At 48.7% G+C, this 13,869-nt stretch overlaps 1 protein-coding gene across 6 annotated transcripts in view; it reads left to right on the forward strand.

The window, feature by feature from the left end:
- LOC139250576 (uncharacterized) overlaps positions 1-13,869 on the forward strand; it is a 336,890-nt gene that overhangs the window by 8,846 nt on the left and 314,175 nt on the right. For 4 of the 6 annotated variants that reach the window (XM_070872969.1, XM_070872972.1, XM_070872973.1 and 1 more), the window contains exons 2-4: positions 7,750-8,070; positions 9,026-9,205; positions 11,032-11,120. In XM_070872969.1, the coding sequence (XP_070729070.1) occupies positions 7,750-8,070; positions 9,026-9,205; positions 11,032-11,120 (590 nt within the window). The remainder of the gene's footprint in view (positions 1-7,749; positions 8,071-9,025; positions 9,206-11,031; positions 11,121-13,869) is intronic. The other 2 variants (XM_070872975.1, XM_070872974.1) reach the window with 1 other exon arrangement.

Raw genomic sequence — 13,869 nt, forward strand, 5'->3', positions numbered from 1 at the left:
CTACAACTACGAGGAACATTTTGCCCATGAATGGGCCCGCATAGTCTACACGCACCCGCGACCACGGTTTGGTAGGCCAGGGGCTCAGTGGAGCCTCCTTGGGGGCATTGCTGAGTTGGGCACAAATGGTGCACCTTCGGATGCAGAGATCCAGGTCCGCGTCAATACCAGGCCACCAGACGTGGGATCTGGCTATGGCCTTCATGAGAACAATCCCTGGGTGCTCGCGGTGGAGCTCCCGGACAAATGCCTCTCTGCCTCGCAAAGGCATGACTACTCGGCTGCCCCACATCAGGCAGTCTGCTTGTAGTGATCGCTCATGCATGCGCCTGTGAAAGGGTTTTAATTCCTCGGGGCAGGCATCGCGAGCCTCTGCCCAGTCACCGTAGGACACATCTTTTTACTAAGGATAACGTGGGGTCGCTGGCCGTCCAGGCTCTGATTTGGCGAGCCGTCATGGGCGAACCTGTGGACTCAAAGGCATTGATTGTCATGACTATCTCACAGTCCTGTTCGTCAGACCCTTCCGTGGTCGCCAGGGGTAGCCTGCTGAGCGCGTCGGCACAGTTGTCTGTGCCTGGTCTGTGCCTTATGGTATAGTCAGTCGTAGGACGCCACCATGAGTGCCCACCGTTGAATTTGCGCCGAGGCGTTGGCGTTTATTGCCTTGCTCTCGGATAGGAGGGGCTTGTGGTCAGTTTCTAACGCGAACTTGGCCCCGAAAAGGTATTGGTGCATCTTTTTGACACCGTACACGCATGCGAACGCCTCCTTCTCTACCATTCCGTACCCGCGCTCCGCCCGCAAAAGTGACCTGGAGGCATAAGCTATGGGTTGTAATTTGCCCGCACTATTGACATGTTGCAAAACGCACCCGACCCCATACGCTGACGCATCGCATGTGAGAACTAGCTTTTTACCTGGGTCAAAGAAAGTCAAAACACTGTTGGAACACAGAAGGTTGCGTGCCTTATTGAAGGCGCGTTCCTGGGTGTGCCCCCAAAACCAATCGCACCCCTTTCTGAGTAGTACGTGGAGAGGCTCCAGCAGCGTGCTTAAGTTCTGCATAAAGTTCCCAAAGTAATTGAGTAGCCCGAGAAAGGCGCGCAGTTCTGAGACATTCCGGGGCCTGGGTGCCAGGCAAATTGCTTCTGTTTTGGACTCTGTTGGGCGGATTCCATCAGCGGCAATCCTTCTGCCCAAAAATTCAACCTCGGGTGCGAGAAACAGGCACTTGCATTTCTTGACTCGTAGGCCTACCCGATCCAACCACTTTAGTCCTTCCTCCAAATTACGGAGATGGGAGACGGTGTCCCTGCCCGTGATAAGTATGTCGTCTTGAAATACAACCGTCCCCGGGATGGACTTGAGCAGACTCTCCATGTTGCACTGGAATATGGCAGCTGCTGACCTGATGCCGAATGGGCATTGATTGTACATGAAAAGGCCTCGATGTGTGTTGATGGTGGTGAGTAGCTTGGATTCCTCGGTCAATTCTTGCGTCATATATGCAGATGTGAGGTCTAATTTTGAGAAAAGTTTACCTTCAGCCAATGTGGCAAATAAGTCCTCCGCTCTGGGCAGCGGGTACTGGTCCTGTCGGGAGACTCTGTTTATGGTAGATTTGTAATCCTTAGAGATTCATACGGATCCATCAGGCTTCATGACTGGGACGATGGGACTTGCCCAGTTGCTAAATTCCACAGGTGATATAATGCCTTCCCGCAGAAGCCTGCCTCGTTCGTGTTCAATCTTTTCCCTCATCACATAGGGTACAGCTCTGGCCTTGTGATGAACTGGTCTAGCATCCTGTGCGATGTAGATTTTGACTTTGGCCCCTTTGAAAGTGCCCACACCTGGCTGAAAGAGATGTTCAAATCGCTTTATAACTGTTGAGCAGGAGGTCCGTTCCTCTAATGACATGGCATGGACATCATCCCATTTCCAGTTTAGTTTTGCCAGCCAGCTTCTCCCCAGCAGTGCTGGGGAGTCTCCGGGGACAATCCACAGAGGAAGTCGGTTCACTGTCCCTTTGTGTGTGACAGAGAGCATGGCGCTGCCGAGGACTGGTACGAATTCTTTGGTATAGGTCCTTAGTGTGGTGTCGACCCTTGTGAGTTTTGGTCTGTCTCTTATGCGGCCACAGTTGTTCAAATTGTTGAGCGCCCATGAGATTGACTTGCTCCCGTATCCAACTCCATGTTGACAGATATCCCGTTGAGTAGGACCCTCATCATTATAGGAGGCATCCTGTTGTAGGAGCAGCGGCCATTGATAGTGTTGACCCGCTGTACACCGGTGTCCCGGGTACTGTCCCCACCATCTTCTCGTCCGCTTTCCGACCCATCCGATTCATATACCAGCCGAGCTGCTGTTTTTTTGCACATGCAGGCCAAATGCCCTGTATATTCACAATTTCTGCAAACAGCCTGCTGAAATCGACATCCCCTTGCTGAATGCCCACCCCCACACCTCCAGCACAGACCTGTTCCATTGTTCAAAGTGTTCCCAAAGAATGAGCTGCGTCTGGCTGATCTTTCTCTTGAGCTTCTCTCAGTTTGTAGTTGATTGCTCGCATTGTGGATTGATGAGGTGTGGCCCTTGATGGCTATTGCCTGCTGTCGAGAACCTGTTCTCCCGGTTTTGTCTGTGTGTGAGGGTAGCAGCTTGTTTAGTGCTGTGAACTTCTTGTTCCAATATTTCGTTAGTTGTCGTACCTGCATTGTAAATCAACCTCGTTGCTTCTTCCTCTACCAAGAATGTCTGTGCGACCAGTGCTGCTGCCTCTAAGGTCAGGTTCTTGGTCTCTATGAGCTTTCGGAATATGCCTGCGTGGCCTATTCCTTCAATGAAAAAGTCTCTCAGCATTTCTCTCCTCAGTTCATCGGAGAACTCGCATAAACTAGCCAACCTCCGAAGTTCTGCCACGAAGTCGGGTATGCTCTGGCCCACACAGCGTCTGTAGTTGTAGAACCTGTGTCTGGCCATGTGTAGGCTGCTCGCTGGCTTCAGGTGGTCCCTTACCAGTGTGCTCAATTCTTCAAACGACTTGCTTGCTGGTTTCTCGGGTGCCAACAGATCCTTCATTAAAGCTTGTTTTCGAGCCACAGCTGGTGAAGAGATGGACTCTTCCCTTGTCTGCCTTATTGTCGCCTAACCAGTCTTTGGTTACAAAGCTTTGCTGGAGCCTTTCTATAAAGTCCTCCCAATTGTCTCCCGCATTGTACTTTTCATCTGATCCTTTGTTCGCCATTCTGTGGATTCTGTAATCCCGTAACCCGTCACCACAGTAAAGTCCTGTCCCCTCAGTACAGATTCACACGAGGCATGTAGTGAAGTCAAGGTCACTCTGGACCTGCACCTTTATTTCACAGCTCTGGAATGCTGCACTTGCATGAGACCTGTCCTTATATACCTGTCTCTTGCAAGTGCATCCCTGGTGGTAAGGTATGCTGGTGGTTACAGGTCATATCTTATTACAGTCATGTATAGCATGTTAGGATACAGTTATATATAATAATGTAAGATACATGACAATCTCTCACTCTCTCTTTCTCTCTCCCCCAGTCTCTCTCCCTCTCTTTCCTCCCCCCCCCCCCCCACCACCATCCCCTCCCCCCCTCCTCACCCCAGGCTTGCTCGCTTTCTCTCTCTCTCCCCCTGTCTGTTTCTCTCTCTCTCCCTCCCCCCCCGACCTCCCCCCTCTCCCCCCAAACCAGGCTCTCTGTCTCCCTTTCCCGCAGTCTATCTCTCTCTCTCTCTCTCTCCCCCAGTGTGTCTCTGTCCCCTCCTCGCCCCTCCCCCCGCCCCCAGGCTCTCTCCCTCGCTCTCTCCGCCTGTCTGTCTCTACCCCAGTCTCTCTCCGTCCGCCAGTTTCTCCCTCTCTCTCCCCCCCTCCCCACCCCAACCAGGCTGTCTTTCTCCTTCCCCCCCCCCCCCAAAAGCGCTCCATCTCTCTCCCTCAGTCTCTTCCCCCCCCACCCACTCCCCCCACCCGTGTCTCTCTCTCTCTCTCTCTCTCTCTCTCTCTCTCTCTCCTCTCTCTCTCTCTCTCTCTCTCTCTCTCTCTCTCTTCTCTCTCTCTTCCCCCCCCCCCCTCCCCATCTCTTCCCCCCCCCCCCCCCCCCCCAACCAGGCTGTCTTTCTCCTTTCCCCCCCCCCCCCCCCAAAAGCACTCCATCTCTCTCCCTCAGTCTCTTCCCCCCCACCCACTCCCCCCCACCCGTGTCTCTCTCTCTCTCTCCCCCCCTCTCCCCGTCTCTTCCTACCCCCCCCCCCGCCCCCGCCCAGACACACTCTCTTTCTCTCCCAGGCTCTCTCTTCGCCCCCCCCCCCCGCCCAGGCTTCCTCTTTCGCCCCAGGCTCTCTCTCCACACCTGTCCTTCTGTCTCTCTCTCACTCTCTTTCCTCTCTCTCTCTCCCCCTCTATCTCCCCCCCCCCCCCCCCCACTGCCCAGTATGTCTCTCTTCCCCCGCCCCGTCTCTCTCTCTATCTCCCTCCCCCACCCACCCCCCCATTTCCTCCCTCCCCACCCCCAGACTTTCTCTCTCTCTCCGCCACGCCCCACCCAGGGTTCGTTGTCTCTCTCTTTCCCAGCCTGTCTGATCTCTCTCTCTCTCTCTCTCTTCCCCCTGCCTGTTTTTCTCTCTCTTCCCCCTGCCTGTTTTTCTCTCTCTTCCCCATCTCTCTCTCTCCCTCCCCCCTCTCCTGCAGACTCTGTCTCTCCTTCCCCGTGTCTCTCTCTCTCTCTCTCTCTCTCTCTCTCTCCTCCCCCCCGCCCCAGGCGCGCGCCGCTCTCTCTCTCCTCTCTCTCCCCCCACGCCATCCCCAAGCTCTCTCGCTCTCTCTCCCCCTCGCCCCCCCCCCAGGCTCACATTTGCTGCCCCACCCTCCCTCAGGTTCTCTCTCTCCCCCTCCCCCCCACCACAGACTGTCTCTCTTCATCCACCCTTCCCCCCAGGTGCTCTCTCTCTCACTTTCTCCCTCTCTCTTCCCCCTCCCCACCCCCAAAGCGCTCTATCTCTCTCTCTCTCTCCACTAGTCTCTTCCCCCCCACCCCCGCCGTTTCTCTCTCTCTTCTCCCACTCCCACGTCTCTCTCTTCCCCTCGTGTCTCTCTCTCTCTTCTCCCCTTCCCCCCCCCCTCAGACTTTCTCTCTCTCTCCTCCCCCTTCCCTCCCAGACGCTCTCTCTTTTTCTCTCTCTCTCTCTCTCTTCCCCCCCTAGTCTCTTTCTCCCCCAAGGCTCTCACCCCCTAGGCTCTCTTCCAACCCCCCACACTTTCTCTCTCTCCCTCGCCCCCCCCCCATATCACCCCCCCCCCCCCGCAGGTTCGCTGTCTCTCTCTCCCCCAATCTCTCTCTCTCTCTCTCTTTCTCCCTCTTTCCCCACCCCCCCCAGACGTTCTCTCTCTCTCCCCTTCCCCCCCAGGCGCGTTCTCTCCCTTTCTCTCTCTCTCCCTCAGTGTCTCGTTCTCTCTTTCTCCCCCCCCACCTCAGGCGCTCTCTCTCTCTCTCTCTCTCTCTCTCTCTCTCTCTCTCTCTCTCTCTCTCTCTCTCTTCCCACCCCCACCGCCCGCCTGCCCCAGGCGCCCTCTCTCTCTCCCCCTCTCTCTCTCTTCCCCCCCAGACACTCTCTTTCTTTCTCGCTCCCTCTCTCCCCCCAGTCTCTCTCTCTCTCGCTCTTTTCCCCCCCCAGAGGCTCTCTGACTCTTCACCCACCGCCCCCCCCCCCCCCCAGGCTCTCTTTCCCCGCCCCCCCCCCCCCGGCTCTCTTCCACTCACCTCTCCCCCCACCCCAGGCTCTCTTTCCTCCCCCCCCCCCCCCCCCTACCTTCCAGGCTCTCTGTCTCTCTCTCTCTATCCTCCCCCGCCCCAGGCTATCTCTTCTCCCCAGCCTCTCTCTCTCTCTATCCTCCCCCGCCCCAGGCTATCTCTTCTCCCCAGGCTCTCTCTCTCTCTCTCTCTCTCCTCCCCTGCTCTCTTATCCTTCCACCTCCCTTGCTATCTTATCCTTCCACCTCCCTCTCGGCCCCCTCGCCGAGCTTGTGCCGGAGCAGAGAAAAGACAAGTCAACAGTCTCAGGCCTCAGCCCCTTCAATGACAATAAAGCAACACCATAGTGACCACTGGAACCTGGATGGTGATGCTATTAGCAAGTCTTTCACTATCCCATGTTCCTAATCGCTTTCTGCACTCCTGTGGAGTGAATGGTTTGGGGCCGACGGAGGACGGGGGCGGAGCTTGACAGACACATGCGCATTCGCAGAACTCAGCCTCCGATTTTTGCTGAGTCTAATGGCCTGCACCGCCCACCCACGCCCACTACATTTTCATGAAATTCGCGCTGGAGGATCTCAGCGGCAGCGGGCTGTAAAATATGAAGGGCCGCCCGAATACCGCCAAGAAACAGTCATCATCAATTTCGGGCTCTTAAACTAGAACTCTGATCAGAATGTTTAACGTTACCATTATGTACAAGATATTTTACTGGATACTGACATCAGTCACCACGAGTGACTGTTGTATGCCATGTGGCTATAAGATATTTAATTCTGTCACCAGGTTGCTGGGAGGTCCCCCTCTCTCCATCTCCCACTTCCAGCAGCTCTCCACCTCCGCTTAATTCCAGAGCATCCTGCTCTGCTGGCATCAAATGTAGTGTAAATTGAAGGGCCACCTCTGGTTCTCAGTCTCTCCCTGTTGTTTTGTGCTCTCTGCAAGAAGGGAAAGAAAGAAGCGAAAGATGGAATGAGTGTAGGGATGAATGTGCTACATCTGTAGAGGGTGACTATGAAGGACTCAAATGGCCTCCTTCTGTGGCATTACTTTCTATGATTGCATTAGGATGAGGGGGAGTGTTGAGAATGGATACAGAAGGATTGTAAATGTGGCAGAGGGATGGAGATAGGAAATCATGGGAAAATAGCTAAAGAAATGTCAAGATGCAGACATTGCAGAATCGACAGAAAAAAAGGGGGTTACTGAGAGTTGAGGTTAAACACAGGTCACGGGAAAGAAAAAGCAATCACAGATAGGAGAAGGTAACGTAATGGTTTTCACTAATAAGGAGGGGAGAATAACGTAATGCTTTTTACTGATAAGAGGGAAATAGGTTTTACTGATAAAGAAGAAGAATTTAATGAGGCTATAAACAAGCTGACCTCGGGGCCAGCTCTAATTAGGAGTCCTCCTCGCCTGCCATTGAACATACTCGGGGCGGGGGGGGGGGGAAGAAAAGGAGTGGACAGACCAAGTGCTGATCAAATGTGTTATGTTTTGAAAATGTATAACTACTGTGCTTTTCGCACTGTAAAGGGGCTTGTCCAGAGGAAGGTAAACAGGCTCTGATTGAGAGTGTTCCTTTGTCTTGACAAGTCCCGGCCGGAGAATCTTCAATAAAGGTCTTTTACAGAAAATGCAAGAAGGTGTTCGCGTCAGTGTATTCGCTGAGACAGATTGAGGGAAAAAGAATCCATATTAACAGTGTCAGTGGTGGGCAGTCAGATGGGGATGTGAGTAGATGCATAGAGACTGAGCGATGGATGCACCAAGGTATGTTGGTGTGAGGAGTGACGGTGCAGGAGTAGGTTTGGGAAGGCAGAGTGACACGCACATGAGGATGTAGTTGAATGTGGCATTCCACTCATTTTTCCTGACTACATGAGATCATTCAAACTCTTTCTGCATTGAATCCAGGAGTGGCTGCTCACTTCTTGTACAATCTCCAGCCATGCTCTCTTTATTTCAGTGGCTGGCCTCTTGCTGCCGTCACCAGGGAAGAGGTCCTCCTTCCTTTACCTCACTACCAGAGGAGAATGCCCAGGGAGGAATCAAAGATCCTGGGTGCAGCCTTCTGGTGCTGAGACTGCATCGCTGCCTCTAAATGATTGTACCCTCACAGTCAAAGTCGAACTACTCACTGTAACACCGATAGGCACCTCTGGACCGCCACCAACAGCCTCCAGCTCTCGTCTGTCAACTGCCGCTGAAGTCGAGTCATCCATGACGTCATCACACCTGCTCCATTTAGTTGGCTGGGAAACCCACATGGCTCAGTCAAGTGACCTAAGTAAGTTAAAGATGCAGTGGAAAGCGCACTGATTGACCGTTCGTGATGGCGATTCGCTAGCGTGCAGCCGCTCCCCCCCCTCACACCCCCACACTTGAACCCACTCACAAGTAAAAATTCTGCTGAGTGAGTTGTGAGATGTTTTATTAGTTACCAAGACAGATGAACTAATTGTTTATTCTATACAGTTTTTGGGGAAACAATTTCAAAACCTGTCATTTTACCACCTTTCATCTCAGTCTCTTCTTTAAAAACATAAATACATTTTGCTTTAAAATGCACCCTTAAATAGGAGTCTTTTTTCCAAATCCTTTTTGTGAGAAATGTTCAAAAATCCTGAAATGTGACATTCTGCCATTCTTGCATGCAAATCTCACTACCTCGCACTTTGCTGCATTAAAATACAAGAGGTAGAATTTCCACTGAGTTGTCCCAATCTCCTATTGTAAATTCGGAAAATTGATGAAAACCCTGGAGAAACCGCCATATATGCAGTTTCTCCAGAATTTCCAATGATCTTCTGCCAAAGCAACGGTGATTGGAAAAGTCCGATGGAAATCCTGCCGCACGCGTCCTTTTTAAAATGGGGCTGATCTGTGCTCACAATCTCTTGGCCGGAAGCCACACCTGAACAGCATAAGGTCTGAGCCTGGCCAGGAAGTGTCAGCAATATTGAGCTTTGTCTATATTGTGCAGTAACGTTGAGCTGTGATGTACAATTCGTCAGGCTTGAAACAGGGATTAGATGTTCATTGCCTCACCACTGCAGTTGGCTAGATTTGTGATAACAGCTAGGGATGCATTGCAAGCCCAAACCTCGACTGGACTGCAAAATTAGCTCTTAATAGCCTTAATCTTTTGCAGATTGTGGTGATCATCAACTTTTATTGCGTGTGAGTTTAAGAGGTCTGTTTAATTGGGTCTGTTTAAATCTATGTTCACTTTTTTTTTGTAGATGTGGATTTTGCACAGCACATTCTGAAAACTATTTATCGTGAACTTGAAGATAAAGTGAAAACTTTATCAAGCAAAACAGTGGATTGGCTTGGCATCAGAGATACTACAGGAGACATCAACTGCCTTATTAAGGAATTTGAAGAAAACCATACTAAGATTTCCATGCTGTCACAAAATGGTAAATAAAATTCAAGTCAAATGTTCTCAGTATCTTCTACACCTGAAACAACCAGTATTTTGTTATAAAGGAATATGCAATTAGTTAGTGCAAAATAATAAATGTTGAAATTATTTGGCAAAATAAATCCTAAATAAAGCAAGGATTGCTACAAAAAAACCTTGAAATTAAGAAAATAAAGAACTGGTACATACAGTTCAAAAATACTTCATTGTCTGTAAAGCGCTTTGGAACTTCCCCTGAGGTTATGAAAGGTGCTGTATAAATGCAAGTTGTTCTTTCTTTGTTTCCTTCCATTCTATTTAATTTATTTAATCTCCAAATGGAGTTGGATGTATGAATATAAGTACGGTAAAGAGAAATGACCCAATCACTTCTCATGGCAGGGAGATTAATGTTATTTGCAAAGTTTACATATCTGGTCAACATAAAAATACATGTAGCATTCCATCACATTCACATTTTACCAATCTAGGTTAGCCATGATATATATAAGGTTACGTTGCCCGAGACATCATGCCATTAGCAGTGATTCTCTGATAAGCCTCCTGCTGCGTGCGAGACATGGTTAGTGATGTCGGGTCAAAGAAGATTTTGCCCAAAAGATCACAGGATACTCAAATTCACAAATGCATGTTACTCATCATATAGATGGTTGGGTGAAATTACTATGTATTAGCAGACAGAGGACTCTTTTTGGCAGTTGGAGACTGGGTCATGCACTGATCGATAGATAAGGGTGGCAGAAAGGTTGTTTGGAGTTTGATGCGGTGTTTGAGCAGGAAGTCAGGGACTGCTGGTTCTCTGTGGCGCTTGGTCTTCCTAGGATGGGAGGACTTTGGTGGGACAATAGGGTGTGTTTGCAGAACTGGGCTCACAGCTTTAGGCACTTTTCTAGCCTCAGACACACTTTTTTCAAAATTTCTTTATGTATTAATCTACTTAAATTTTTAAAAAATTCCCTCACACGTTACTAAAATAAGAAATTCACATCCTTTGTGTCTCCCGTTAGTGCCTCTGAGGGGACAACAGGGCACCACCGACTGAGAGTACCGATGTCCGCGAAATTCCCATTGAGGTTTGAGGTGGCAGATATCGTGACGTCATCGTGCTCGCATCACCCCAGTAACACCCTGTACCCGAACTTCACCTCCGTTTCCGCCCCCTGCAGCATTGCCGCGCGTCAACACTGGCAGCTGCAGGCAGCGTAGTCAGGGAGGTCTGCCGCTTGGGGAGCGATATATAATGAACATTTTTTTTTTACCCCTTAGATTGAGTTTGCATCATCTTGATGTATCGCGATTGATCAGTCCTGCACTCTGTTAGAGTGCTTGGGGCTGATCGTCGCGGATCGTAGCTGCTGTCAGTGACGAGGGACCTCAACTTCATGCAGAGCCTGCAGCGATGGCCCTTCCCTTTAAGGGAGGGAAGGAGCCTTTGTTCCCGGCAGCGCTTCCCTCGACATTGGGCACCGCTGCACTGCTACTGCCCCTCTTGCCGGCTTTAGAGCTCCAAGGGAAGTGGTAGCGCTTGATTTAGCAGTCCACTTACTTCCTGGTACACTAAACCAGAAGTTCCCGTCGGAATCCCTTGCGTACTTTTTTGCGCTACCGCAATTTCTCCCCCAATATTTCTTGTGATTCTATTTGCTTACCACAAATAATAGTAGAACAGCCGTTAATCCATTTCTTACTTAAATGTTTTGTTGGTTGTGTAGTAAACATCAACAGTATGATAGTTGGTCAGATATGTTAGTGCATAGATGACACTGTTAGATATGTAAATAGCTTCATTAAACATTCTAAATCAATTGTTTTATTCAACAGGAAAAGGAAAAAGTTTCATACTGAATCTTCTTCTGTGTCTGACAGCTGACAGTGATGAGGAATACAAGCAAAACAATATGTACTTGAAGGTAGTGGTCACCTTTTTAATGTGTAGGCAACAAAATGTGATTAAATTATAAAAAGACAATTTGAAAATGTAATGTAATAATTGTGTTTTGATGTATGTACACATGTGTCGTGACGTGAGATAAAAATAACAGGTCCTGAACATCACATGTGGGTGCTCCCCTACGTTAGATATAGAATGATGGAAATGACACTTACCCCAGAGGACAGAAAGTCTCATTTCCGTCTTCATATGATTTGTTGACTCAGTTGCTTTTATTGCAAGATTCTTTGTTCTTGCCTGAGTAAACATTCAGAAGCAATCTCAACATGCAATTGCTTTTTTGTCAGATCATCATAGAACATCACAGTACTAAATCTAACATAACATAAAAATATAAGACTTTGCCACTATTCCATACAAACTTCACTAACTGTCCATAAACAGCCCCACTCCAGAGACTTGAGCACGTAATGTAGGCTGGCACTTCAGTGTAGTACTGAGGTGCCAAGTGTTGTCGTGTGGATGTGATTTTAAACTGAGGGCCTGTCTACCCTCTCAGGTGAATATAAAATATCCCATGGCACTATTCAAAGAAGAGCAGGGGTGTTATCCCAATGTCCTCACCAACATTAATCCCTCAACAAACATCAATACTAAACAGTTTATCTGGGCATTTCTCTGATTGGCGTTTGTTGGGGCCTTACTGTGCACGTTGGCTGCTGTGTTTCCTCATATTACAACAGCAATTGCACTTCAACAAGTACTTTGGCTGTGAAGTGCTTTAGGATATCCTGAAGTTGTAAAAGATGCAATATAAATGCAAGTTCTTTCTTTAACTGATAATCTCTTTCAACTACAAGCAGTATGGGTTCATTGCCATCTTGAGCCTGTATGTGTGTTTATGACTGAATCACACTATCTCAGATTGTCCCTCCAGAGTGAGAAAAATAAAGACTGTCCTTAGACCCTGCTCCCTTCATTATGCGATTTGTGGATTGGCTTGCTGAGCTGCCAATCAAAGTTACCAGCTTGAATAAGAAGCGGCCTTGTTGCAGAAGTATCCAGCACCTATATGTCTTGTCAGTTAAACTCCCTGCCAAGCACATTGCCCAGAATTTGCTGGATTGGGACATCTCGCTATATGCGCCATGAATTGTATTTTTTCCTCACCAATCAGCTCTAATTATTTTTGTCACAAAATGCTGGAAGTGCGAATGATAATGAAGGAAATGGGACATCTGGGACCTTGGTGAGTGACGGGACCAATAGTCTATTTCCTTAACCAAGACATTTAGGGATAGAGAAAGAAACAGAGCGAATGACAGAGCAGGAAGTAGGGTGAATTCGAGTCAGATTAGATGCAGAAAGAGAAATAAAGAGAAAGATTGGATTAAAAGAGAGAAATAAGGGAGACAGAAAGCAAAAGTAAGAAAAACATTTAATTTAAAATTGAAAAAAACCTCTAGGAATAATTTCTTATCTGCAGTGAGATGTCACAGTTTCAGTTGTTCCCTTTCTGAGTCTCCAAGATTGAATTGCATGTCAGGAACCATAAATCACCGCATTAACAGAGTGTAGACGTTGTTAAAGCCCTAGCTTTCTGTGGCGAGTTTAATTTGTATTTTCTGCGCAAATCCAGCAATTTCTTGACACTCATGAGGAAGTTGATGGTGAGCTCTCGCTTTTGCGAGGCTAACGTGGAACATTGCAAATCGGCAGCAATTTGTGGTGATTCATAACTCACAGCATCCTTCCTCACCACAAATTTCTATGTGTTTAAACGGAGTAACGACAGTATGCATCGTGAACTCGTCTTTATTTTCCCTAGAAATTCTGGGCCATCGAATTAAAATACAATCTATATAATGGTGGCAATTGCTCACATCTCAAAGCTAAATTTGCATGTAAAAGTAAACAATATGATATTTATGATGGCTGGTGTCTCTAGTATCCCACTTAGAAAACTTCCTAATCGATTATTCTAAAGAGCTTGTGCATCTCTGGGAGATAATCTTTATAAAATAAATCTGACCATATATCAATAACGTAACCTAAATTAAAACAAAACCATTTCTAGGCCTTGTAGGTAAAAGTCCCAAAAAGTTACATTAAATTTTATGATTTTGTGCTTACGATGCTGGGAATGTATATTGGGAATTTATATATACACTCACCACAATTTTCTATTCATTGCAATTTTGGATAGAAAATCGTGAATCGTGCCCATGTGAATTCCCTTTATGCATTGTCAGCAGGTGAGACTCTGTGCCGGGAGTGCATAATCATCAAACTGGTCCTAATAAAGCGGTATAGATATATGGTGGCCGAAATTGCCCCTCTCCTTAAGGCCTGTTGCCACCGCAAATTGGCGGCCAAGCTTCGGAGTGGAGAAGCCGCTGATAACCCAATTGCCCTTCCGAGGTTTCCTGGCCGTGCCCTGATCCCCTCCTTACCGCTCTGCTGACGCCGATCCGTGTTAAATGCGCCACCACTGTGCACAAAGCCGATCTACCCCCTCCCCGACGGCGAAATTTCACTCTGAAAATCTTCTGCCCGCCTGACGGTGCCAAAATCTGTTTTTTCCTGGTGGTCCAGTGAGGCTGTGGCCTTCTGCAAAGCGGTGCAGCTTCCCTTAAAGGGGAGAATGCACTGCCGCTGCCGCCATGTTTTTTTTTGTCAGCCGACTGCTATGTCGGCCTGACAATTATGCTCCCAGGTTCGACCGGGCCACAAACAGGCAGCCTGTCACCTCCTCCCTGGTGGCCCAG

This window comes from Pristiophorus japonicus, unplaced genomic scaffold, assembly GCF_044704955.1.
Source record: "Pristiophorus japonicus isolate sPriJap1 unplaced genomic scaffold, sPriJap1.hap1 HAP1_SCAFFOLD_393, whole genome shotgun sequence".
Classification (NCBI taxonomy): domain Eukaryota; kingdom Metazoa; phylum Chordata; class Chondrichthyes; family Pristiophoridae; genus Pristiophorus; species Pristiophorus japonicus.